This window comes from Bidens hawaiensis, unplaced genomic scaffold (assembly GCF_021521415.1).
Source record: "Bidens hawaiensis isolate Kalapana, Puna unplaced genomic scaffold, B.hawaiensis_p1.1 tig00014462_1, whole genome shotgun sequence".
Taxonomy (NCBI): domain Eukaryota; kingdom Viridiplantae; phylum Streptophyta; class Magnoliopsida; order Asterales; family Asteraceae; genus Bidens; species Bidens hawaiensis.
Window position 1 is genome coordinate 90,636 of NW_027492257.1, and position 27,185 is coordinate 117,820.

General features: G+C 39.0%; 1 protein-coding gene across 1 annotated transcript; it reads left to right on the forward strand.

Annotated features, from left to right (window-relative positions):
• Window positions 1-23,338: 23,338 nt before the first annotated feature.
• Window positions 23,339-26,866, forward strand: LOC143546740 (pentatricopeptide repeat-containing protein At5g57250, mitochondrial-like). Its single transcript, XM_077038338.1, has 2 exons — window positions 23,339-26,620; window positions 26,722-26,866. The coding sequence occupies exon 1, from the start codon at window positions 23,510-23,512 to the stop codon at window positions 26,183-26,185; it is 2,676 nt and encodes an 891-aa protein (XP_076894453.1). The 5' UTR covers window positions 23,339-23,509; the 3' UTR covers window positions 26,186-26,620; window positions 26,722-26,866.
• Window positions 26,867-27,185: the final 319 nt, after the last annotated feature.

Consider the following 27,185-nt stretch of genomic DNA (forward strand, 5'->3'; position numbering starts at 1 on the left):
CTTACATAATAAATGGGATGCTTTTCACCTTCATGATCCTTCACAAGGACAGCACTTACAGCATTTCTCGAAACAGCAAGGTAGAGATATAAGGATTCTCCATCCACAGGCTTCATCAGAGCTGGAGCTGAGGATAAGTAATCTTTCAAGGCTTTGAGTACAGCCTCATGCTTTTCCGTCCACTCGAACTTCTTATTTTTCCTATGAATGTCGTAGAAATCTTTGCACTTCTCGGAGGATCTGGAAATGAATCTGTTGAGAGCAGCTATTCTTCTTGTCAGCCTTTGACATCTTTAGCATTTGCAGGAGACTTCAAGTTGATGATGGCTTCTATCTGCTCGGGGCTGGCTTCTATCCCTCTTTTGGTCACCATATATCCTAGAAACTTTCCAGCCTTAACACCAAAATGGCATTTTAACGGATTCAGTTTCATGTTATATTGATCAAGGATACTGAATGTTTCCTCTAGATCTCTGAGGTGATCATCAGCTTTCTTTGACTTTACCACCATATCTTCTATGTAAACCTCCATAGTCTTGCCTAACTGATCCTTGAACATCATGTTGACTAATCTTTGATATGTTGCCCCTGCATTTCTTAGTCCAAACGGCATAACAATGTTGTATCCTCTTGATCAGATGGTTCCATCTGGATTTGTTGAAATCCAGAGGAAGCATCCATAAAGGTAAGCATTTCATGTCCTGCTGTTGCATCCACCATGGAGTCTATATATGGTAACGGGAAAGGATCCTTGGGGCATGCCTTGTTTAAATCGGTAAAATCGACACACACCCTCCACTTTCCATTCTTTTTAGAAACAACAACCACATTAGCTACCCATCGAGGATACTTAACCTCTCTGATCATACTGGCCTTAAGAAGTTTTTCAACTTCTTCTTGTATGATCGCGTTCCTCTCAGGAGCAAATTTTCTTCGCTTCTGATGGACAAGTTTAACAGATAAATCAAGGCCTAACTTATGAGTAATTACCTCTTTAGAAATACCTGTCATGTCTGAATGTTTGAAGGAAAAAGTGGATTTTCTTCGCATTAGGAAGGATATTATATCCTCCTCGATTCCGCTAGGGATACTGGATCCTAGGAACGCCTTTACTTCTGGATCCTCGGGATTCAAGGATATTTCTTTAATGTCTTTCTCCCGAGCTTCCAGCACGTCCCTAGGATGTTGTTGTGGTTGCTATGCTATAGTTTGCTTGGCTGTCGGCTTCATTGATGAAGAATAGCAGTTCTTGGCCTCCACCTGATCACCGTCTATCCTTACTACTCCCCAAGGGGTAGGGAGTTTAATGCATTCGTGGTAAGTAGAAGCCACCGCCTTCATCCCATGTAGCTAAGGCCTGCCTAAAATAACATTGCAACAAGAAAGGTTGTCAATAACATAAAATCTCTGATAAGAATTTAACCCTTCGATGTATATTAGGAGGTTAATGTCCCCCAATGTCTTCTTGGTTTCTCCACTGAAACCAACTAGCACCGATGTCCTCGGGATGATCTCCGAGTCTGGTATGTTCATCTTCTGAAGAACATCATGTTGGATGATATTGACCGAGCTTCCACCGTCGACCAGGATCCTGCGTACATAATGGTTAGCAATAAACAAAGTTACAATAAAACCGTCATGGTGTGGATCCTAAATGTTTGATTTATCTTCCTCATCGAAGAAGATCCTTTTGTCCGTTGTCAAAGTGGTGGATATAACTGGTCTTTCCCCATTATCCAACTTCATCTCCTTGGCTAGCCTCTTAGCTGCGGAGAAAGAAGTGCCGCATATGTCTGATCCTCCGGAAATGAAGTTGATCACTTGAGCATCAGGTGGGGGCGGAGTGGCTTTTTGAGGAGCCTCTTCAGGATCCTGGATCCTGGACTTTTTTCTTCCCAAGATCTCTTTAAAGTGGCCCTTGCTCAGAAGGTATCCAATTTCCCTTCTTAAACCGATGCAATCATCTGTCGTGTGGCCAAATCCTCGTGGAAAGCACACCATTTGGATTTGTCTCTGAAGGTAGTTTACTTCTCGTTCTTTCGGGTTTCTGTATGAGGATCCTTTATTCTTGTCAGGGGATTCTTGCTTCGTCTGAGCCCCCCAATCTTTCTTGGATCCTTTTTTCATCTTCCAGCCGTATGAATCTTAGTGCTATGTTCCTTACTTCATCTAAAGACCTGCAAGGAGTCATCACAAGATCATCATAAATGGAGGAACCCCTCTGAAGTCCCATCTTGAATGCTTCAACAGCAGTAGCCATGTCAAGATTAGGGATTTCCAGAGCTTCCCTGCCGAACCTCGTAACAAAATCCCTAAGGGATTCATCACTAGGTTGGATAACTCGGTATAAATCACTAGTTAACTTCTCAAATTTCCTACTACAGGAAAATTGAATGTTGAACAAGTTAACTGTGAGAAAGAAGTAACTGAAAAGGGAGGAAGACTTAGCAGCCATTTTAATGTTGATCCTGTTAGTGTGGATCCGAAGCCCTTGCATAAGCAGGCCTCCTTGAGTCTCTCAGGAATAGGATTGATCTCCATCCTTTCTCTGTATTGAGCTACATGCTCCTCAGGATCAATGGTCCTATCATAAGTCTTCATGTTGGGGGTCTCGAATCGCTTCGATATTTCAGCATCACAGATAGGTGGAGCAAATCTCGATAACTTGTGGCTTCCCTCCGGTATCTCGGGGATTGGACGGATCACTCCGGGAACGCTGGATATCATATCCTTAAGTTTCTGCAGTTCCTTAGCCATGTCTTGGTTGATACCTGCATCCTGCATGGAACCATGATTAGCATTTAAGGATATAGGATCATACGTATTACCTCTTTGTTGTGTAAAGGTCGGCATTCCGGAAGAATGGCTGAGATAAGAAGCGTCTGCTACAGGAGTCAGTCCACCAGAAGCTATGGTTTGCATGGGGATTATATCTCCTTCATGGACTTCAGAGGACCGCTGGTGTTGAACACCTGAGAATCCTTGATCCTGATAGAAGGATCCTTGATTCTGAACGTAGGATCCTAGCGGTTAGGAATTGAAGGATCCTTGAAGGTATGAACCGGAAGATCCCAGTCGAAGAATCAATGGTCCTTGTTGAAAGGTTGAGGATCCTTGAGTTGGTTGACCCATGGACCCCTGGTGAAGGATAGATGATCCTTGCTAAAGAGTCGAGGATCCTTGAACCTGTTGACCCACGGATCCCTAGTTAAGGATGGATGATCCTGGGTGAAAGATCGAGGATCTTTGAGTTTGCAGACCCACGGATCCTTGCTGGAAGACAAATGATCCTTGCGTGAATTGAGTCAGAGATCCTGGAGTGGTGAAATCCAGCATCCTAGGCAACAAGGGAGTCTGGTCCTCCGCTGGCCTATTAGTTTTCTTGAGATCTTCAATATACCGAAGGATCCTTTGGTTGGTCTTGTTCTGCTGCTCCATGTAAGCCTTAACCTGCGAAAACATAGAGGAAACATCATTGTTAGTATTAACTAATGACGCAGCAGCAGCGGTTTTCGAGCTCTGGAAGACAGGTAGTTGGGTCTTGTTTCCAGCAGCAGCAGGTTGTAGTGCTCCCGTGATTGGCGGAGGCATCGGCGGCAAGGTTCTTGATGAGAGAGGAACCAAGGACAGCATGGTTGATGAAGCATAGGTTGATTGAGAGACCATTGATAGTGATATGGGTATGAAAGATTGAAAATTGATTGGAAATAATCTGGATTATAGCACCAATTGCACCACGGTGGGCGCCAAATTGTGGATAAAAATCAGCTAAGGATAATGTATCCAAATCCGTAAAAGTGAGGTATAGTGCTATGATATTAATAACGATTATGTGAACGAAATAATGAAGAACGCCGAGATTTGTTGTGAGGAAAAACCCCTTGATCTTGTTTAGATCAAAGGAAAAAAAAACCCCGGGTGATGACAACTAGTCGATCACCAATTTATTAATCACAAAAAAGGTTACAAGTGTTTTGGAGATTACGAGCAATGTTACAATGAATGCTAGTGTGTAGAGAGAATTATGAGTTCTGCTCTAGTGTGTGTGAATACAAGTGATATCTAATTGATCGTTATCTCGACATTAAAAAGAAAATATCAACTAACAACATTTCCTAATAATCCGCCACTCTTCCATAACTCCTTCAATGTTCGTTAACCACGTGCTGGGAGCTTCCAGTAGCGAACTTTGAGGTAGACTGAGTCTTGGAGCCGTTGCATTCATTAAATAACAACCTATACACATGAGACAATTGTTAATAATACCAACTGCTGAGGATCCTTGATCCTGACATAGCTCTGGAATCCTATAGAAGGATTATTGATCCAGACATGTCTTCAAGGATAACATATCCTCTGTATCGAAATTATCTGCTCTAACACAAGAGAAGCTCGGTTTTGGAAACATGGCGGGCATTGTTTCTCGGTTGTCGAGGAACGGGAATTTCTTCGCTCATTTCAGTGGGCATGTTGAATTTTCAGAGAGGAGTGTTTTGGTTGGTGCAAGGAATGCATTGGCAAGAGGTGCCTTTTATAGCCAACCAGATACCTAAGCACAGCCCCATGCTTTTGGAAGCACGACCCGTGTTTTTACTCTGACAATTATGTTACAAACTAGTCTGACTGAGATTTTTGCAGTGAAGATTCCGGTCCACAGTTTTTGGCACGGCACCGTGCTTTCCAAAGCACTCCCCCGTGTTTTAGTCTTTGTAGTTTTTTTTTTTTTTGAATAAATATTTACAAGGCCTAGTTTGTGAAGGTCTTGGCCAGATCTTGTTTCCTTAATTTTCTATTTAGGGAGTTGGAAGGTTACTACCTCCGAGACTTCTTCAAATGGTCCATCGATATATGGTTTTAATCGATGTCCATTGACTTTAAACTTTTGGCTGTTTGAATTTGAAATCTCGATTGTCCCATAGTCAAAGACTGACTCAACTATGTATGGGCCTGTCCATCGTGATTTAAATTTTCCTGGGAAAAGACGTAAACATGTGTTGTATAACAGTACACGATCACCAACTTGGAATTTCTTGTTTCCTTTTAAATGGGCGTCGTGTAGACGTTTAGTCTTTTCTTTGTAAGACCAGGAATTTTCATAGGCCAATGTTCTTATTTCTTCGAGTTCGTGAATTTGATCTTCCCGATTTATGCCGGCGAACATTAGATCGAAGTTTACTGCTCTGAGAGACAGTAGGCTTTGTGTTTTAATTCTACTGGTAGATGACATGCTTTCCCATAAACGAGTTTGAAGGGTGTTGTTCCTATGGGGGTTTTGTAGGCTATCATAAGGCCCACAAAGCGTCATCTAACTTTTCTGCTCAATTTTTGCGATTCATCCCTATGGTTCTTTCTAATATCCTTTTAATTCCTCGATTCGAGACCACTACTTGCCCACTGGTCTGAGGGTGGTATGGTGTTGCCAGTCGGTGGTTAACTGCATATCATGCTAAGACTTTGTCCATTAAAGCATTACAGAAGTGGGTACCTCTGTCGCTGATTAGGGCTTTCGGAGTACCGAATCGTGAAAATAATTTTTTCAGAAATCTTACTACAACCCGAGCATCATTAGTGGGAAGAGCTTGAGCTTCTACCCATTTAGACACATAGTCGACTGCTACAAGGATGTATTTACTTCCGAATGATTTAAGAAATGGGCCCATGAAATCTATTCCCCATACATCAAATACTTCACAAATTTGAATGCATTTCTGAGCCATCTCATTTTTGGCTGAGATGTTTCCATCTCTTTGACAAGCATCGCAATCTTGGATCAAGGCATGTGTGTCTTTGTATATGGTGGGAAAGAAAATCCTACATCAAACACTTTTCTAACCGTGGTGGCGTTACTGTGGTGTCCACCAGTTGGTTCTTCTTGGCAGTGTTTGAGAATATCTAAGGCTTCCTTTCCTGCTACACACTTACGAACAACCTGATCGGCACCTATCCTAAACAAGTACGGATCTTCCCAGAAGTAGAACTTAAGGTCAGAGAAGAATTTCTTCCGTTGTTGATGAGTAAGCCCTTTTCTTATGATTCTACAAGCTAGATAGTTTGCAAAGTCGGCAAACCAAGGACTTTTGTCTATCTCCTGTACGACCGCTTGAACATGCATGAGAACTTCATATGAAAAATTATCATTGATAATTTTCTTGTGAAGCACTTCTGAAGCTGGGCATTCAAAGCGTGAGAGGTGGTCTTCGGCTACATTTTCTGCTCCTTTCTTGTCTTTAACTTCAATGTCAAATTCTTGGAGTATTAGGATCCATCGGATAAGTCTGGGCTTGACATCTTGCTTGTTGAAGAGGTAACGTATTGCGGCATGGTCGGTGTAAACTATGGTTTTGGAAAGAACTAAGTAAGATCTAAATTTTTCAAAGGCAAAAACTACTGTTGGTAACTCTTTTTCTGTTGTGGTGTAATTTTCTTGTGCATCATTAAGAGTTTTACTGGCATAGTAGATTGGGTGAAAGTGTTTTTATTTGCGTTGTTCGAGTACGGCTCCAACTGCAAAGTCACTTGCATCGCACATGATCTCGAATGGAAGGGTCCAGTCGGGTGTAGTCATGATTGGTGCGTTGACAAGTTTTTCTTTCAATATGTTGAATGATTCAACACATTCTTCAGAGAAGACGAAGGGTGCGTCTTTCTCCAGAAGTTTGGTCATAGGCCTAGCAATTTTGGAAAAATCTTTTATGAAACGTCGGTAGAATCCTGCGTGACCTAGAAAACTTCTAATAGCTTTTACTGAGATTGGGTGTGGAAGTTTAGAGATAGTTTCTATTTTTTCTTTATCTACCTCTAACCCCTTTTGAGAAATCTTGTGGCCGAGAATGATGCCTTCTTTAACCATAAAGTGCCATTTCTCCCAGTTGAGCACTAGATTTACTTCCTCACACCTGGCTAACATTTTGTCGAGGTTTTTTAAGCAGTGATCGAAAGAGTCTCCAAAGAATGAGAAGTCGTCCATGAATACTTCCATAGAGTGTTCGATCATTTCGTGAAAGATGGCCACCATGCATCCCTGGAAGGTGGCTGGAGCATTACATAATCCAAATGGCATTCTTCGGTAGGCGAAGGTTCCATACGGACCTGTAAAAGTGGTTTTCTCCTGATCTTCAAGAGCAACTGGAATTTGGAAATATCCAGAAAATCCGTCAAGCAAACAATAGAACATTTTTCCAGATAATCGCTCAAGCATTTGATCGATGAAAGGAAATGGAAAATGATTTTTTCTTGTGGCGTCATTAAGTTTCCGGTAGTCAATGCAAACTCGCCAGCCTGTGATGGTTCTCATTGATATTAGCTCATCCTTTTCGTTCATTACCATCGTCATTCCTCCTTTCTTGGGTACTACTTGAACGGGACTAACCCAAGGTGAATCTGAGATTGGGTATACTAATCCGGCATCAAGGAGTTTGATTACTTCTTTCTTCACCACATCTTGCATGTTGGGATTGAGACATCTTTGATGTTGGACCACGGGTTTGAATTCTTCTTCCATGAGAATTTTGTGAGTACAAAACGAAGGACTGATGCCCTTAATATCCATGATCTTCCATGCGATGGCCTTCTTATGGTTTTTGAGAACCTCAAGAAGTTCGTCTTTCTCTTCTTTAGAAATGTGAGATGAAATAATTACTGGAAGTTGAGAGTCTTTTTCTAGAAAGGCGTATTCGAGATGGCTTGGTAGTTCTTTTAACTCTAAGGATGGTGGTTCTTCGATTGCTAGTTTTGATTTTTCATTACATTCAGAGATTTCATATATTACTTCTGATGCTTCCTGATAGTCATCATTGATATTTTTGTTTTCTAAAATGGGTATGTTGAGTGTTTTGCTAAGACTTGTGTTTCTAGTGGTTTACCGATGGAGGAATTTCGCATATAGCAACTCATGATGGAATCTATGATGTCGACACAATATAATGTGTCATCATGATGTTGCGGATATTGCATAGATTTTCCTATGTCAAAAATGATTGCCTCATCATTGACCCTGAGAGTGAGTTTGTCGGCGCAAACGTCAATAATAGCCTTTGCAGTGGCTAAGAAGGTCTTCCTAAAATCAGAGGTACACTTTTGTCTTCCTCCATGTCTAGAATTACAAAATCTACTGGGAAAACAAACTTGTCGATTTTGACGAGCATGTTTTCAACAATACTCCGAGGATATTTAACAGATCGGTCAGCTAACTGAATGCTCATGCGGGTGGGATTTGGTTCTCCTATCCCTAGTTTTGCAAAGACTGCATAAGGCATTAAATTAATACTAGCTCCTAGGTCAGCTAGGGCATTGCTAACAGATAAATTTTCTATAAGACAAGGGATAGTAAAGCTCCCTGGATCGGTCATTTTTGTTGACAGCTTGCTTTGGAGGACTGCTGAACATTCTTCACTCAGAGTGACATGCGAGAGTTTCTCCAGCTTCCTCTTGTTTGTCAGTACTTCTTTGAGAAACTTGGCATATTTTGGCATCTGAGCGATGGCTTCGATAAAAGGGATGTTGATATGGAGTTGTTTGAAGAGTTCTAAAAACGTCCCGTACTGAGCTTCCAATCGTTCCTGCTTCAGCCTTCCTGGGTATGGAATAGGTGGAAAATAAGTTCGGACTGGCTCCTTGGGTTGTACAGTACCCGTTGGGGTCAGTCTTTCCCGCGTTTCTTCAGGAGACTCCTTTTCCGTAACTGGTTCTGAAGTTGGTGAGGCAACAGTGGTTGTACTGCTTCTGAGTGTAACAGCGTTAGCTGTCGCATTCGGGTTGGTGATTGTGTTGCTTGGAAGAGCGTCGGGTGGTCTTTCGGATAATTGTCGGGCAATTTGTCCGATTTGAGTTTCCAGATTCTGTAATGATGCTTGTTGACTTTTGAGGTCGGCTTCATGTTTTAATAATACTCCGCCGATATCAACAGCTCTTGAGTCGGCCTTCTTTTCTGCTTCATTTGGTTTGGTCATGATTTGGATTAACATTTCTTCGATCTTTGAGTAGCTCGGGTTTTGATGGCTACTAGAACTTTGATCTTGGAAATGAGGTTTAGGCTGGAAGGATTGATTCATCGGTCTTTTCTCGAATCCGGGTAGGGGTTGAGTGTTTCCTCCGTCTTTCCAACTGAAATTCGGGTGGTTTCTCCATCCTAGATTGTAGTTATTGCTGAAAGCGTTGTTCTGTCAAGCGATGAAATCAACTTCTTCCATGGCCATAATGACTTGTTTACAGTCACTTGCCTTATGACTTCCTCCACAAGTGTCACAGGTGATTCTTGTTTTTGATAGCTCGGCTTGAAGTTGTTCGAATTTTTTAGAAAAGGCTTCAAGCTGTGCTGTGACAAGAGTATTGGAATCGACGTGATGTATTCCTTTATGGGTAGGTGTAGATCTTGGTGGGTTGTAAGCGAAACTCTTCTTTTCGGCTTTCTCCAGGACTTCAAATGCTTCGTTAGGTGATTTGGATCTCAGGTCTCCACCAGCGATTTGGTCGATGGCCTGTTTGTTTTGACTGGATTGTGCGTCAAATAAAGTTTGTACTTGTAACCATATGCTTAGTCCATGATATGGGCGTCTTATTAGAAGACTTTTGTATCTCTCCCATGCTGCGTGTAACGATTCATCATCATCGGTTCGGAATCCGGTAATGTTGGCTCGGTATTTGGCAGTTTTATCAGGCGGGAGGAGAAACTATTCAACCATCTGGTCCCAAGTGGTGATGGAACCGGAGGAGAGAGTTTGAGTTTGATTTGATTGTCTGAACAGTTTTGTATTTTAAAGGTTCCGCAGATTTGTAGGAATCGAGATATATGAGAAAGAGGGTCTTCGTCGAGGAGATCATGAAATTGAACTGCATTTTCCACCATATGAATGGTGCTTGATTTGATTTTGAAATTTTCGGTGATTTCGGGTGGAGCCACCCCATTGCCGTAGCTGTCGAGAGTTGGCTTGGCATACTGGCTCATGTTCGGCTCATTGTTCTGGGCCGCCATCATTTCTTCGTTTTGATTTTCTCCTGATGTGGTGGCGTCAACTGATTCGTCTTTGATTGCTTCGGCGGTTTCTGCAGCCCGTTTACGTGCTCGTCCATGAAAGAGTCATTCTGGTTCAGAAATTGGAGAAACAAGCTCGGGCTCAAAAGTAGAGGGCGTACATGGGACTAATCAAAATTAAAACTAAAGAAAAAGTTAGTTGAAGTTAGACTACGAGTTAGGCTAAGCTAATTAAATACTAAACTATAGTCTAAGTTAATTAAGCTAAAGTAAAGGTTAGGTAAATAAAGGTTAAAAATTAGGCTAGCCGTAAAATTATATAGTTTAATAGTTAGTAAAAAAAATAAAATGAAAGTTAAAAATTTGTACAATTATAGACAATGATTAAATCAAAACTTGGATCGTTCTTAGAAACGTACCGTGTCCCTGGCAACGGCGCCAAAAAACTTGATGTGTGCTGCGTATCTTGTAAAATATGATGGATTGAATGATTTGCTTTTTACACAAGATTGTGTTTTAAATTTATAAAAGTGATTTCTACGAAAACTAAACACACACAAAATAGGCAAGTGTACCTATCGTATATGTAGGATAGTATTGGTAAGAACCAAGTATCGATCCGTGGACACAAATGTTTATAATAATAAATCGTTGTTTTACTTTAATCGGAGGTTTTAATCATTTTGGGGTTAATTTTTGAACTTTTTATAAAATATAAATACTTATATATAATATATAGGTGACCAAGACGAGAAATTCTAAACAAGTAGTTCAATTATATGAAGTTTACCATCTAAGATCAAGAATCCACTCCATTTTATCCTTGATAATTAATATGTAAACATGTGGTAAACTTTTCGCAGTAATATATGATACATAGCTCCTCATTTCTAAGCGAGCATCTATGACAGAAAAGAGAGTATCATGCGCATTTTAAAGTCGACCCTTTCCTAATGTCATGTTACCTCAAGAATGTCAATTTAAGTTGCCAAGTAGTTTTGTAAAGTAGAAAGATTAGGATTGACTTTGATTTCTCAAATACCAATTCTAACAACTTCGGGTGGTTGTAGTTAACTCACACAACCTCCCCTAGGTTGATTTAAGTAGGTTATAATTACACATTCCGTTAACATATGATTTCTTTAATTAGCACCTCAAGTCAACCATGGCAATCAAGTGCGAGCTTTGATGATGAATGCAAATCAAGCTCACGTGGCTAACAATGTCGTGAACGGTATGTTTTTGGTGAACTATCATTTGGCTTCTATTTTATTTGATACCGGTGCTGATAGAAGTTTTATTTCTTTGAAATTTGAGTTGAAACTTGCTATGCCTCGAACTAAGCTTTCCCGACCGTTTTCCGTTGATGTCGCCAATGGCAATTCCATTACCATCAATTCCGTCGTCCGCGATTGGTCTCTCATCCTCTCCAAGCATAAATTCTCCATCGATCTCATCCCGATGCCAATGGGAAGCTTCAATGTCATAGTAGGCATGGATTGGTTATCTTTGCACCGTGCCGAAGTCGTTTGTTTCGATAAATTCATTCGCATTCCGCTTGTCAACGGTAAAATTCTTAAAGTCTTCAGCAACACTACTTCTAGAAGGCTTAATCTCATGTCGTGCGCTCAATCGCAAAAGTACTTACGCCAAAAGTAGGTCCCGTTTCTAACTCTCGCGGTGACAAAAGACAATAAGGAAAGGAAATCCAAGATATTTCCATTGTTCGTGATTTCCTCGACATCTTTCCCGATGATGTTACTAGCCTTCCTCCCATTCGTCCGATTGAATTTCGTATCGATCTTGTGCTCAGCCCGATGTCTGTGGCCAAGGCTCCTTATCGTCTAGCCCCGTCGGAAATGCAAGAATTATCAAACCAACTCGAATAACTTTCCGATAAAGGTTTCATTCGTCCAAGATCTTCTCCTTGGGGCGCTCCCGTTCTCATCGTGAAAAAGAAGGATGGTTCGTTTCATATGTGCATCGATTACCAAGATCTTAACAAACTCACAATCAAAAATCGTTATCCCTTGCCACGTATCGACGACCTATTCGACCAACTTCAAGGCGCAACTTGTTTCTCCAAAATCGATCTTCGGTCGGGCTATCATCAATTGTGTGTTTGCGAAGAATACATTACGAAAACCGCTTACCGTACTCGATATGGACATTTCAAATTTTTGGTTATGCCCTTCGGGTTAACAAATGCACCCGCGGTATTTATGGACCTCATGAACCGCGTTTGCAAACCATTCCTTGATAAATTCGTTATTGTCTTTATTGATGACATCATTATCTTTTCTAAATCCAAAGCCGAACATGAACATCATTTGCGTACCATTCTCGAACTCCTTAGAAACGAACGACTCTACGCCAAATTCTCCAAATGTAGATTTTGGCTCGAGGAAGTTCAATTTTTGGGATATATCGTAAACGACAAAGGTATTCATGTTGATCCCGCTAAAATTGAGGCCGTTAAGGATTGGAAAACTCCAACGACTCCCACGGAAATTCGATCCTTCCTCGGTTTGGACGGATATTATCGGCGTTTCATTCAAAAATTTTCTAAGATCTCTTTGCCTCTTACCTCCCTCACTCAAAAAGGGAAACCATTGAATGGGGTTCAAAGCAAGAGGAAGCCTTTTGTACTCTCAAGTACATGCTTTGCAATGCTCCCATTCTAACCCTTTTTGATGGAAACGACGATTTTGTTGTATTTTGCGATGCATCCCATCAAGGCCTTGGTTGTGTCCTCATGCAACGAGGTCAAGTCATCGCATACGCATCAAGACAACTAAAGGTCAACGAGAAGAATTATACGACACATGATCTCTGTCACACCCTCAAAATCCACTAACGGAGTTTTACCATCAGAGGGTGTGAACTAACAGTATCGGAATCATTAGTTATAATCAAACATCATATTCAAAGTTTTTAAACCACAAATATTAAAGTTTAATGAATGCGGAAGCGTAAATCATAAGCCAAGTGTTGTGTCACGCAGGAAAACTTAAACCAAATTAATAAAAGTTTAAAAGCAAGTTTTCAAAACGATAGTGTTCAATGAAATGCATGTCCCTATACCGCGCGCCCGCCTCGGCTACCTGAGAATAACATACTAAAAGTGTCAACACAGGGTTGGTGAGTTCACATATATAAATAAAGAAAATGTTTGCGTTTACGTGTTTGCGTTTGCGTTACCAGATAATGTTAAGTCAATTATATATCAATAGGTAGCTAGCCTATAAAACAAGTATTACTAAGTGTTCGACACTGAAGCTGACTGTTTATCATATGCCTTGCCACCATGTCAACCACGACCATGGTAATGTGTTAGCCAAGATTACACCCACTCGACCTACAGTCGAGTTTAGAGTTAGGTGGGGTTTGTCAAACCCAGTAGTACTACTCAACAGTGACTCGCTATTATACAAATACTAAACGGTTCGATGTTATGAAGGACTTTAGTTGGTTTGTTTGCCACTTAGCCTTACAAGCGATATATAACCAATAACAAAATCTAAAGTGTTTGGAGTATGTTATCTCCCCCAATTAAAAAGCGTTTAAAAGAGTAAAAGGGATACGTGAAACTCACTGTTTGCGAAGAATTCAAAAACAAATCCGAGAGATGCGCGTTAAAGAAAATCCTCACTAGTTCTCTAAAACAAAAATGAGATTCTCTAAGTATTTAAACTACTATTGAGTCTCAAGACTGGCACATAATACCTATGCATGAGATACGTTTCGTGTTTCGTTTGTGAATTATGTGTGACTCGACAAACACATTGGTGACACGTTACATGTGTATACAACTACTTAAGCATCAAATACTAACATTGTACATTACTAGTAAATTATCTCCCCACAAGGGCAATTTAGTCACAACATGGCAATTATCTATTAACAAACACGTTTCATGTATTTTCACATAGTTCAGCAGCTAGTTTTATCAAGACAGATTTCTACTTGAAAGATTACTCTATTCAACAGATCATAACATATCAATTAATTCACCAAAAATCGTCACAAAAGCACACATGAGTTAGGTTTCCAGAACTATTTTTATTGTATTTTTATTCCACATAGTTTTCTCACAAAGATCAAAACATTACAGTAAACTCGCAGCAGTCAAAATCGTGCACAACAGAATGATATTTGTTATTCCTGTTAAATGGTAAATTCAATTAATACAAGACCAATTGGGTTAGATTCTTAACTCAAAATTTTAACTTCCAGAAGTGGAACCAACCCATTTGGTCTTGTAGTTTATGAGACATGATAATTTCAAAATAGCTTAACAGCAGACCTCACAATTCAGACTTGCACTACGTTTTTGTAAAATAATAAAAGTTAACTTTTACACATCCAAAAATTACAAATTTGGACTCTTTAGAAACTAGACTCAACCTAGTATACTGTAGTGTTAATAATTTCGACCAATTACCACATTAATATCCAGTTACAGTCGTCTTAGCATCAAATCAACAATCTGTCCAGTACCAGTTTACATCAAAACTCAACATAACAACAATCTATGAACCATAACCCATGCATATCACACTCTAGACACAAGATTTACCAACCATGCATATCAATTTTACGTTACACACATATTTAGGGTTTTACTTGAAAGTTTAAAATCAAAGAACAAGTAATTAACAAGCAATTATAACACAACTAGTTATCAATTCACTAGCAAATCATCATCAAACATACAATCAAACCCTAACTCATCTTAATCATCACTTTCAATAATTTAGGGTTTTGATTAACCCATTCAATATCAAAATTTAACACATAGAATGCATAGAGAAGTTGTTAATTACCTATCTAGCACCTTAATTCCTTTGATGAAGCTTGGAAAAATACTTGTGTGTGTGTGTTCTTGCTTTCGGCCGTCCAAAGGGAGAGGGAGAGGGGAGCCGATCAATTAAAGGGGAGGGGAGGGATTTTAGGGTTTTATTAATATTATAATATTAAGTATGTTTCACAAAGGCCCCTCTACTTTTAGTTATTCAATTTCTAGTGTAAACAATAACTCTTGTCTCTTGTGTTTAGTATTACACATAACTTATCAAGTAACATATAGATTAACACATAATTATCAAGTATTTGTTGTTTTGATATTTGTCGTTCGTTCACCAATGGTTTGAGTCAAATCGTGTGCGTTTCGGTGCAATCCCGAAAGACAACATGTGTAGTGATTGTCAAGCGTCATTTAAAACCCTAGTTTAAATGTAATGAGATGTGCGTTATATTTCAAGTGATCTTAAGTTTAAATTGACGGAGTTCGGATTAACGGAGTTAACCTGAAATTGACGAGTGTCACAATCTCGAACTTGGTGTCGTCGTTTTCGCTCTCAAAATCTGGAAACATTACCTTTATGGTACAAAATGTGTGGTTTTTACCGATCATAAAAGCCTTCAACATATTTTTGACCAAAAAGATCTCAACAGGAGACAACGACGATGGGCCGAATTACTTAGTGATTACGATTGCGAAATTCGCTACCATCCCGGTAAAGCGAATGTTGTCGCCGACGCCCTAAGTGGAAAGGTTAATGTTAAATCCGTTAGGCTTCTAAGTGTTGTTGTTCAAACCGATCTTCAAATCCGTATCTTTCAAGATCAACGTACCTCCGTTGAAGAAGGTAAAATGTATGAAGAAATGTCATGTGGAGCCGAACTTCAACTCGAAACCAAACCCGATGGTCTTTTATATTTTCTCAATCGTTTGTGGGTTCCCGATCGCGATGGCCTTCGTACTTGTATACTCGACGAAGCTCACAATTCACGATATTCCGTTCATCCCGGTGCGGATAAGATGTATTTCGATCTTCGTGCTACCTTTTGGTGGCCGGGTATGAAAAAGGACGTAGCACTGTTTGTATCTAAATGTCTTACTTGCTCAAAAGTCAAAGCCGAACATCAAAGACCTTTTGGTCTACTCGAGTAACCACCGATTCCCGTTTGGAGATGGGAAGACATTGCTATGGACTTTATCACCAAATTACCCAACACCCAAAAAGGCAACGATAGTATTTGGGTGATCATCGATCGATTGACCGAATCTGCTCATTTCATTCCGATCAGCGAGAAGTATTCTGTCGAGCAGCTTGCTCAAATCAATGTTCGGGAAATTGTGTGTCGACACGGTTTACCATTGTCTATCATCTCCGATCGTGATGCTCGTTTTACCTCTCATTTTTGGTGTTCACTTCAAGAAGCTTTGGGAACAAGCATCGATCTTAGCACCGATTATCATCCTCAAACAGACGGTCAATCTGAACGTACAATTCAAACACTCGAGTATATGCTACGAGCGTGTGTTCATGATTTCGGCGGGAATTGGGATTCTCACATTCCGTTCATCGAGTTCTCCTATAACAATAGCTACCATTCTAGCATTGATATGGCTCCATTTCAAGCTCTTTACGATCGTAAATGTCGTTCTCTGATTAGTTGGAACGAAATCGGTGAAGCTCAAATCACGGGACCCAAAATGGTCCAAGAAGCAACCGATGTCATTGATCAAATCCGTAAGAACCTCTTAGCCGCTAGAAGTTATCAAAAGAGTTACGCCGACAAACGGCGAAAACCGATCGAATTTAATGTTGACGATCTTGTCCTTCTAAAAGTATCTCCTTGGAAGGGGGTAGCCCGTTTTGGAAAGAAGGGTAAGCTAGATCCTCGTTTCGTTGGTCCTTCCTTGACCGTGGTGGGAAAGTAGCTTATCGACTTGAACTACCGCAAGAACTTGTCGGTATTCATCCGACATTTCATGTTTTGAATCTAAAAAAGTGCTTAGCCAAGGGTAATCTCCATATACCTCTCGACGAAGTACATGTCGATGAGTCGATGATCATGGTTGAATGACCCGTTGAGATCATGGATTGCAACGAGAAGAAAACCAAGCGTAGTCGTATTTCGTTAGTCAAAGTTCGATGGGAATCACGGCGTGGCGCGGAATCTACTTGGGAACGAGAAGACGCAATGAATGAGAAGTATCCACATTTGTTTGCATCATCATCTTCATCTTAATTTCGGGATGAAATTTCCTAAAGTAGGGGATACTGTGACATTTGTCAAATTCGGGTCTCGATTTTTATTCGTATTTGTATTGTTTTATGTTGTAAACCGACCCGTTTTGTAACCCGAAACTCATGATATATAAAATATTGGATTTTTATGTTACCAAATCATTCCCATTTGTTTAATTTGAAAAACCCCTTTTACGGATTCGAAAACGCATTTAAAACGAGCAAAATACATCAAAAACAAACTTCCGGACGCGAAACGAACACACTAGACGAGCTGGGCCACCCCCCCCCCCCCATGCGGCCAGATGTAAGGTTGAGCTTGCACGGCGTCTAGACCCATCTGCACACAATCCGGATTTTGATTGTTGTTTTGTGATTTGCTTGTTTGTTTAACCAATCTATTTTCATGCAAACATAAAAGAGAACCTTGCAAAGAAGCTTTGACCCTTACCCTATATATACACACCTATCTCCTTCATTTTTACACTTTTTACATCACCAAATTCTCTCTAAATTCTCCATAGATCCAAGGTTGTTTATTTATGTGTTCTTGATGGTTTGACTTCCAAAGGTTAAACCGAGTTTAATCTTTCATTCTAATTAGCTTACATAATCTTATTAATACTTGAATATGGTGGTACAACATATATATAATACACACCCCTTGTTACCTTTGGTAGTTACTTCTCCAACTCCGGTTGGTTAAGTTTCGGACCTCATAAGACAAGGTTTCATGGAGGACTTCGTGTTCTTGATATATATACACACACATAACTTGTTTGCACATATTATTTATGCTTAACTTCTGCTCATTTAGTTTGTTAGTCACATTTACAAGTCTTGGGTATGTGGAGACCATCTATGAACGTGTTGTGAGATGGAAACCGAACCAAACCGAACTTTTGTATAAAAAACTTGTTGTTGACGTTTTAGTTGTAAATCTTAAGTACTTTCATTTGTACATTAATATACAAGATCTATGATATTTGGGCATGTGGAAACCATCAAGGAACGTATTGTGAGATGGAAACCGAACCGATCCGATTTTTACTCGCTTAAGATACACAAGTGTGTTTTTAGCTATCAAGACTTGTATATTTCTTTAGAAATAGTTTACAAGCTGATTTTAATTATTTTCTTAAGTACTTGGAAATGTTGGATCCAACTTGATCTCATAACATAGTTTGGACCGACAAAACCGAACACTCGCTTAACGTACGTTGTTAGTTCTAAAAACAATAGATCTACATACTTGGTTAAGTCATATAAAGTTTTATTGAGTTATCTCATAACATTCATTATTTTGGAAAGTTGACTTTGGGTTTGACCAATTATCAAGACCCGAACCAACAACCCGAACACTCGTTAAAGACCCGTTTTAGTATCTTTATCCCAAAGGAGCTTGCATTTATGCATTTTTCCCACCTTATTACTTAACATTGGTTAAGTAAATATTAAGGTTAGATACTTTAACCCGGTTTCGAGCAAACTTACATTTTTAAAGGGTTATTGTTATAAATTCTTAAATAGTTACATTTTAAACCTTGAACTTTAATTGTTTACTTTTCGCAACAATTATTTTATTTAAAGATCTTCGAGACAGCCTTTCTAAATCCAAGACTTCCTTTTATTTAGGCTTTATACGTTAAACTCGTCATTCCGGCAAATCTTCAAATTGCTAACCTTTCAAGTTAACTAATTGAACGTGAGTACATTCTTCCCCCATTTTCCATCTTTTGTTTTGGGGGTGACATTTCATACTTATTCAAATTAAATGTTTTATATTTGAGTCTTAAACCACAAACGTTATTGTATACTTTACTTAAATAAATGCTCGATTTGGTGTTCTATGCTTACATGATTATATGTTTATGTGTTTACCGCTTTTGGAGGGTTGAATCATAAATCCGTGAACTATACGGTATTCTCTTATAGCACGGTGCCGTTAATGTATTCTTGTTAACGACCTCATGAAATCCGAATCTATTTGGTATTCTCTTGTAGACGGTGCCGCTAATGTATTCTTATTAGCGACCTCATATTATCCAAATTATTGCTATTTATTTGTTGTTTTGTATACAAAATTGTGGCTTTTCTTATTATATACATATATGCTCAAAACTATGAATTGCTCACCAACATTTGTGTTAATAAACTTTATTTTATGAAATGTTACAGGTTTGCACCTAGGTTGATTATGGAGCTTGGAGAAAACGTCACAAATACCTTTAGGATATTAGCAAAAATGAAAAATATTTGATGTGCTATATTTTGTTGTATTTTGTTGTGACTATCCTTTGAATATTGTTATGTGGCATTTTCGATGTTGTGAAATGAAATGAGTTTGTTAAATATTGTCGCTTTAAATAGTGTCATGCGCTTATGAGCAATCATTACACCTCGGCATGTTCCGCCGCCTTTGGTCGGGGTGTGACACTTGTTCATCCAAGGTAGTAAAGATCTCTTTATTTCCTAACATATGATGACTTGCACCATTGTCTAAGTACCATGTTTCTTCATTCTTTTCATCATTTTCAAACATACCAGGGATAACCCTGTCTTCATTCAAACTTACTTTCTTTATCGAACAAACTGCCGTGAATAAAGAAGGATCAATATCATCATCTCTCTTTGTCAAATTCACCTCTTCTTTCCCTTTACTCGGCTCTTTACATTCATTCGAGTAGTGCCCAATCTTATCACAGTTGTAGCATTTTACATACTTCCTTCTATCTTCTCATTCTTCAGGGTTCCTTTTACGGTATTCACCCCATTCATCATTCTTCTGTTCACCATTCCATCTTGGGTTCCCTCTTCCTCGTCCATTGTATCTTCCACGGCTTCTTCCACGTCCTCAGTAGTTTTCAACTCTCTTTACGGTTTGGGTGAACATGAGTTGACTTTGGGATGAACTTCCATTCACATTCTTGAACTTGTTTCTTTCTTCATATGCCTTTAAACGTCCAACCACATCTTCAAACGTTATTGTTTCGATGTCTGCGAGTAGCTCCATCGAAGAAACAACAAGTAAATATTTATCTGGCATAGAGTTCAAGAACTTTTTACCAAAACCTCTTCTTCAAGTACTGCTCCCAAGCTCTTGTACTTTGATTGTGCTCCACCTAACTTAGCTGCATGATCATCAATACTTCTGTCTCCCCCATCTTCAATCCATCTAACTCGGTTCTTAGCATTTGAACACGAGCTTTCTGAGTTCTTTCTGCACCAATATAACGAACTCTTAACGTTTCCCAAACATCTTTCGTTTCGGAATACTTGGCCATCTGGAGCATCACATCATCTGGTAGGGTTTGGAAGATAATACCTAAGGCCATAAACTTTTTTCTTTCTTCAATTCCAGCCCTCATTTCCTTATCAATCGCATCGTGCAAACCGTTCGCACCCAAAATAATTTTCACCATAACCAACCATGACGCGTAGTTGGTCGAAGTTAACTTTGCTGCTTGCAAAACACATATTGATTCTTTCATTGTTCCTGAGCTTTCTGTTTCTTTGTCACCGGCCATGACACAATTTTAACGCAGTCGACGACTCAAACGATTCGTGTCACAAGGTTAACAAACTGCTGTTTTTATTTTTATTATTCTTTGGTTACCTAAACAACAAACAAATTCATCAATTCTTATAACCTCTAAAACATAGAAAAATCAACGTCACTGAATTCATCGACAATTTTCTTAGAAAAAAAAGCAACTTGAAAGAACATCTCTTTGCGTTAGAAGAGCCTAACCCGAATGACAAAAAAGAATTACACATAGAGGAGAGGGTTTCTAAGCTACTCTACCTAGTTCAAATGAAACACATAAAAAAGAAACCGAAACAATCGAATAAAAAATATGATCTCCATAATCATCATGAGTGCCAAAAATATCCTCGTTTTAAGTTCTCCAAAAGAACCACCAAGTAGTAAAGGCAATCGCCTCGGCCACATATTTTTTTGTTTTTCAACCATCTAGCGGAATCCAACCAGTTAACGATACTTTCTGGACATTTATAAGAAGGAAATACGGCATCCAACCAGCTACCAATAACGTTCCAAATCCTCCCAGCTTGATGACAACCTCCGAACACATGGTCCAAAGTCTCCACCAATTTCGAACAATCGGACATAGGATAGAAGGCATGTTTATACCTTTGAGACTAAGATTTTGTTTAGTAAGGATACGATTTAATAGCAAACACCAAACCAAAATATATACCTTTAGACACAAACTTGTTCCATCTCGTTTGACGCGAAGCATTCGGGAGCTTCATTCGATCAAGGTATAAACGAGCACCTTTAACTGAAAATGAGTCATCTGAATCCCAATCCCACTCCTATTTATCCTTAGCACCCAAAAGCACTACAAACGAAATAACAGAATCGAGATCAAATTTTAGGGCTGACTCTTACACCCCCTCTCAAACCACGTCTCCATTCCCAAGTCCAGATCGAATTTACCAATAAGTTGAAATATTGTAAGATAACTCAATCTCGTAATCATGCACCAAACAACGCCTTTTTGTAACAAAATTTAAAAGCCTAAAACAGTATATATGGATGGAAAAGTATATTGTAAAGATAACTGAGGCAAACACTCCATCACGTATCTTTAATGATACTTTTACACTTGATATCGGCATTGTTTTTTCTGATGGCTAAAACATGCCGGTTAGGGGAAAAAGAATTGACGGCTACGTGAAACCGGCTAAATAATTAATTGAGTGGGTTAAAATATTTATTTTTGGGGGCTAAATTTACACAGGCTAAGAAGACGGCTAAGTAAAGCCGGCTAAATATTTAATAGAGTTGGCAAGGTTTGTAAAATATTCAATTTTGGAGGCTAAAATTAGACGGCTAAATGAAACAAAGAAGGCGGCTAAGTGAAGCCTTAGCCTACAAGCCGAGTTGGAGCCGGCTAAGAAGTAATATTTAGAGTCGGCTAAGTAAATAGACACGTATCCCGAAACCAACTAGCAGTCAAAGATGCCGGCTAAAATACCATAGATGTAGGCTAAGTTTAGCCGCCTGTGACACGTGTCGAATTTTTATTGGCCAAAGGTGTTAACTGTTTACTTTCATAAAATTTCGTGCCCATACAGTGACGGTTAAGGCTTAGCCGCCTTAGCCGGCTTAGATGACGTGTCAGTTGTTGATTGGTCAAAAAACCAATTATTGGAGAGATGTAGGCTAAAATAGGCATGTTTATTTTGGTAAAATTTTGGTCAAAGATGTCTATTTTGGTAATTTTCCTTATGGTTTTTGGTTTCAACACAATTCGGTTCCGGCATTACGTTCACTGATGATACTGAAGCTATACCGCACTACTACTTAGCTCTGTTAATTACAATTTCATGTTTATAACACGTGGACATGCCATACAAATTCATTTTCTTTGGGTTGTAAGGGTTTGTATGTGTGTAGCACAACACTGAATCTATAACCGGTGTTTGTACACGCGAAAAGCGATATCAGACGTAGCCAGTATAACCCGACTTGATGTCTGTACATGCAAAACACGACATCAAACGCATAATCAGTGCGGGCACGTGTGTAATGAGATATCAAATGCCTAATCGATGTAGGTACGCGTAACCTGACTCAATGTTGGTACACGAGAATGTGACATCAGACACGTAACCCACGTCAGTCCGCGCGTATGCGACATTGGACGTGTAAATGTTTCCGGTGCACGTGTAACCCGGTTCAGTGTCTATACACGCGTAACACGGCATCAAACGTGCAACCGATGCTTGTAGCCTGATACGTGTGTAACCCGAACCAGTTTCAGTACACGCGTAACACGACTTCATACGCATAAAAAAAATTAATTATCTGCTTTATGAATTTTATGCACTTATTTTAATACAACCCGTTCTATTCTTACCTGGATCCGTTTTAACCCGGACCCGTTTTATCCCTAACCTATTATAACATGTAACCCGATCCCGCCCGACCCAACCTAACCTAAACCAGTTACCCAATCCTATTTTTGAGAGATTCAAATTTCTCTCAGAATTTCAATTCAAGCTCCCAACTCAATTGTTTTCGTTCTCAAAACCCAAAAGATGCTATCAGTCTTCCAATCTGTGACAACAATGCACCCATAGAAATCAAGCAATGACTCTCTTCAACCTTCATACATCCAAACGATTATTATCATCATCATCTTCATCTTCAATCCAATCACTCACAACTCTCATCAAATCCGGCATAAACCCAACTCCCAAACACTACACAAACTTCCTAATCCACCTCATCAAATCCAAACAATATCAATTCATCACACACTTCATATCCCAATTAACCTCCAATCAAGAACCCACAACCCATCTTCAAAATCGAATCTTGGATACATTAATTCAAGGCTTTTGCACCCATGATCAAAACCCAGAAAGGGTTTTTCCAGTCTTGCAACATTTCTTGAAAAAAGATGGTGTTTTGCCTTCAAAGTTTGCATTTTGTGCGTTAATTAGGGCTTTTTGTGAACAGGGTTTGATGGATAGAGCAATTGAGGTTGTGGCGTTGATGAAAAGTGAGAAATTTGAGTACCCTTTTGAGGAATTTGTGATTAGTTGTGTTGTTTCCGGGTTTGTTAGTGTCGGAAAATATGATCTTGCAGTCGGGTTTTATGAAAAGGTTGCGAATTTGAATGGTGTGGAGATGAAGATGAATGTTGTTGGTTATACTTGTGTTCTGAGTGCTTATTGTCGGTTAGAAAGGTTCGAAAAGGTTTACGATTTATGTTGTGAAATTGAGAAGAATGGGTTGGGATATGATGTTGTGTTTTACGGTTGTTTGGTTCATGAGTATTTTAAGGTAGGAGTTGTGGATTTAGCTTTGGGGAAACATAAAGAAATGGTGGAAAAGAAGATTGAACCGGATGCGGTTAGTTACACGATACTTATAAATGGTTTTTCGAAGGAAGGGTTAGTGGAGAAGGGTGTGGGATTTTTGCATAAAATGGGAAAGGACGGGATTAAACCGAATTTGATTACGTATACGACGATCATGTTGGGATTTTGCAAGAAAGGTAAGTTAGAAGAGGCGTTAAGCGTTTTCAAGGTTGTTGAGGATTTGGGGATGAAAGTGGATGAATTTGTGTATGCTACATTGATTGATGGTTTTTGTAGGGTACGTGATTTCGATAATGTGTTTTGTTTGATTGATGAAATGAATGAAAAGGGTGTTCATCCGAGTGTCGTCACATATAACACGATAATCAACGGTTTGTGTAAGTCCGGTAGGACAGCTGAGGCGTGTGACATTTCAAAAAATGTTAATGGAGATGTTATTACTTATAGTACATTGTTGCATGGTTATATTAAAGAAAAAGATTCCTTAGGGTTGTTAATGACAAAGAAGAGACTTGAAGAAGCGGGAATTCATATGGATGTTATTATGCGCAACGTTCTTATCAAAGCATTGTTTATGGTAGGATCATTTGAGGACGTAAATGTAATTTACAGGGGCATGCCAAAGATGGGATTGGTTCCAAATCATGTAACTTATTGTACTTTGATCGACGGGTATTGTAAAGTCGGTAGGATTGAGGATGCACTTGAGATATTTGACGAGTTTCGGATGACATCATCAGACTCAGTCGCGTGTTACAATTGCATCATCAATGGCCTCTGCAAGATGAATATGATTGATATCGCAATTCAAGTCTTTTTCGAGCTTAATGAAAGAGGTATGCCCCTAGATCTTGGTATTTGTAGAATTTTACTAAAGTCTATTGAAAGAACCATGGGCCCACAAGGGATTTTGGATTTTGTTTCAAAGATTGGAAATTTGGGGCCCGAAGTTATTCATATAATATGCAATGATGCTCTTTGTTTCCTATGTGATGAAGGCTTTTTTGAATCCGTTAATGACTTGTACACTTTTATGAGGAAAAATGGACTTGTTTTGACAACGATGTCTTATAATTCACTCTTGGGATTGCTTTTTAAGGATGAAAAAACACGTCTTTCCAACATTTGTTTAAGTGATTTTGTGAAAATGTATGAAACTTGTGAGCCAAGAGTAACCAAGATCATCTTAAATCACTTGTGTATGAAAGACATACGACTTGCCATCAAGTTTCTTGAATCAAGAACTGCTAAAACACATAATCTTACGTTCCCTGTTTCCATTCTTGAGAAACTAATAAAATCCGGTAGGACCAAAGATGCGTTTAAACTTTTGATGGGATCAAAAGAAAGATTACCCTTCATGGATGTTGTTGATTACACAATAGTTGTAAATGGTCTTTGTAAAGACAGGCATATTGAAAAAGCTTTAGAGGTATGCACGTTAGCTAAAAGTTACGGAATTACCGTCAGCACTGTCACTTATAACACAATCATCAACGGCCTTTGCCATCAAGGATGTTTTGTCGAAGCGTTTAGACTGTTTGATTCACTTGAAAATATTAACGTGACCCCCTCGGAGATCACATACTCTACACTTATTGATTCTTTAAGCAAAGAAGGGTATCTGGATGATGCCAAGAAGCTTTTTGAAAGAATGGTTTTAAAGAACTTGAACCCTAATATACGCGTTTACAATTCTTTGATTAACGGTTATAGTAAAGTTGGAAACTTGTCACAAGTTTTGAAGATTGTAGATGAATTGGTTGAAAAAGGTATTAAACCAGATGAATTTACGGTTAGTGTTGTGATTAATAGTTTTTGTAAAAGTGGTAATATGGAAGAGGCTCTGCAATATTATTTTGATTCCAAAACGAACCGCTTTTCACCGGATTTATTGGGATTTTTTTATTTAATAAGAGGGTTATGTTCAAAAGGCAGAATGGAAGAATCTAGAGGCATTTTAAGGGAAATGCTTCAAATTGAAAAAGTTGTTGACTTGCTAAAGAAGGTTGACACGGGGGATGAAACCGAGTCGGTTGACCGTTTTCTTGACTCTTTATGTGACCGGGGGAGTATTCGAGAAGCGGTTATGATTCTTGATGAAGTTGTAAGTATGTTGTTTCCGGTTGGGAAAAAGGTTGATGAGAGAGAGGTTCATGTGGTTGAATATGAGCCGTTGATTTCAAATCATGAGGATGATGTGGCGTGTGATGATTTTGATGGTTATTATAGTCTACTCCCATCACTTTGTTCAAGAGGGGAGTTAAAGAAAGCGAATAAAGTTGCTAAGTTATTTACTGGTTTTGATGGTGGATGAGAGGGCAAAAATGTCATTCTGTTCGTTTCTTGGTGCATCTAGAGATATGTTTTTATGTGTCGGTTGCTCATACAAAAGCTGACCTGTTTTGACCAGTAATCCGGCCCGTCTGCATTGCTGACAAGAGGGTGTTAACCGTGTTGGGTTGAATCCTTGAACCCGAACACAACCAACATTTTCATTTGTATCAAAAGATATAAACCGCAACTTGGACACACTTGAAATTGTGTAACTTGAACACAACCTGTTTAGCATGTATATTTAAACGAGTCAGATGGGTAGAGGGTTGTAAATGTGTTAAACAAGTTGGAACATGGAGCGGTGTAAGAAATGGGTTAATTAGGTTTAAACACGTCAACCTGAAGATGACCCGTTTACTTAAATGGGTTAAAATGATAAATATGGCAGCCCGAACACGACCCACTTATTAAACAGGTTAGATTTGACAACCCAATTGTCCGTGTTACATTTTGTACTTCATTATCAAAATTTCAATAAACACATTCACTCACTGGTGCAATGAATCCATAATGCAGTGGAGTTGCTTCCGCATGGTTAATTGACCATTTTATCCCTCCCTTTAGAGGCTATTTTCAAGACCCGAGTCCTACATGCTGTTGGAACAGGATCTTGCAGGTACATGTCATCTTCATTTATGTCAACTCTTCAATAAATTTAATTTCATTTATAACTCAAAAACGTTTTCTATGATATTTGATTATTAAGATAAACTCATGAAATAACAACACTTAATATGTCATACTTCTATACAGTTTAAAATTTTGTTTTTGTTTCAAGAGTTCAAGTTATCAATATATGTATTTTGGTCACAATATAAAGTTGGATTTAAGTTGGTTTAAAACCTTCTTAATCATTAATCTAGTTGCCCGTTTGCGTTTTGTTTCGATGTAAAAGTTGACTAAACTATTAACAACCTAAATGAATTATAACTTAAAAGTAAAACAGATATAATACATTCTCATTTTCTCATATGTTATTG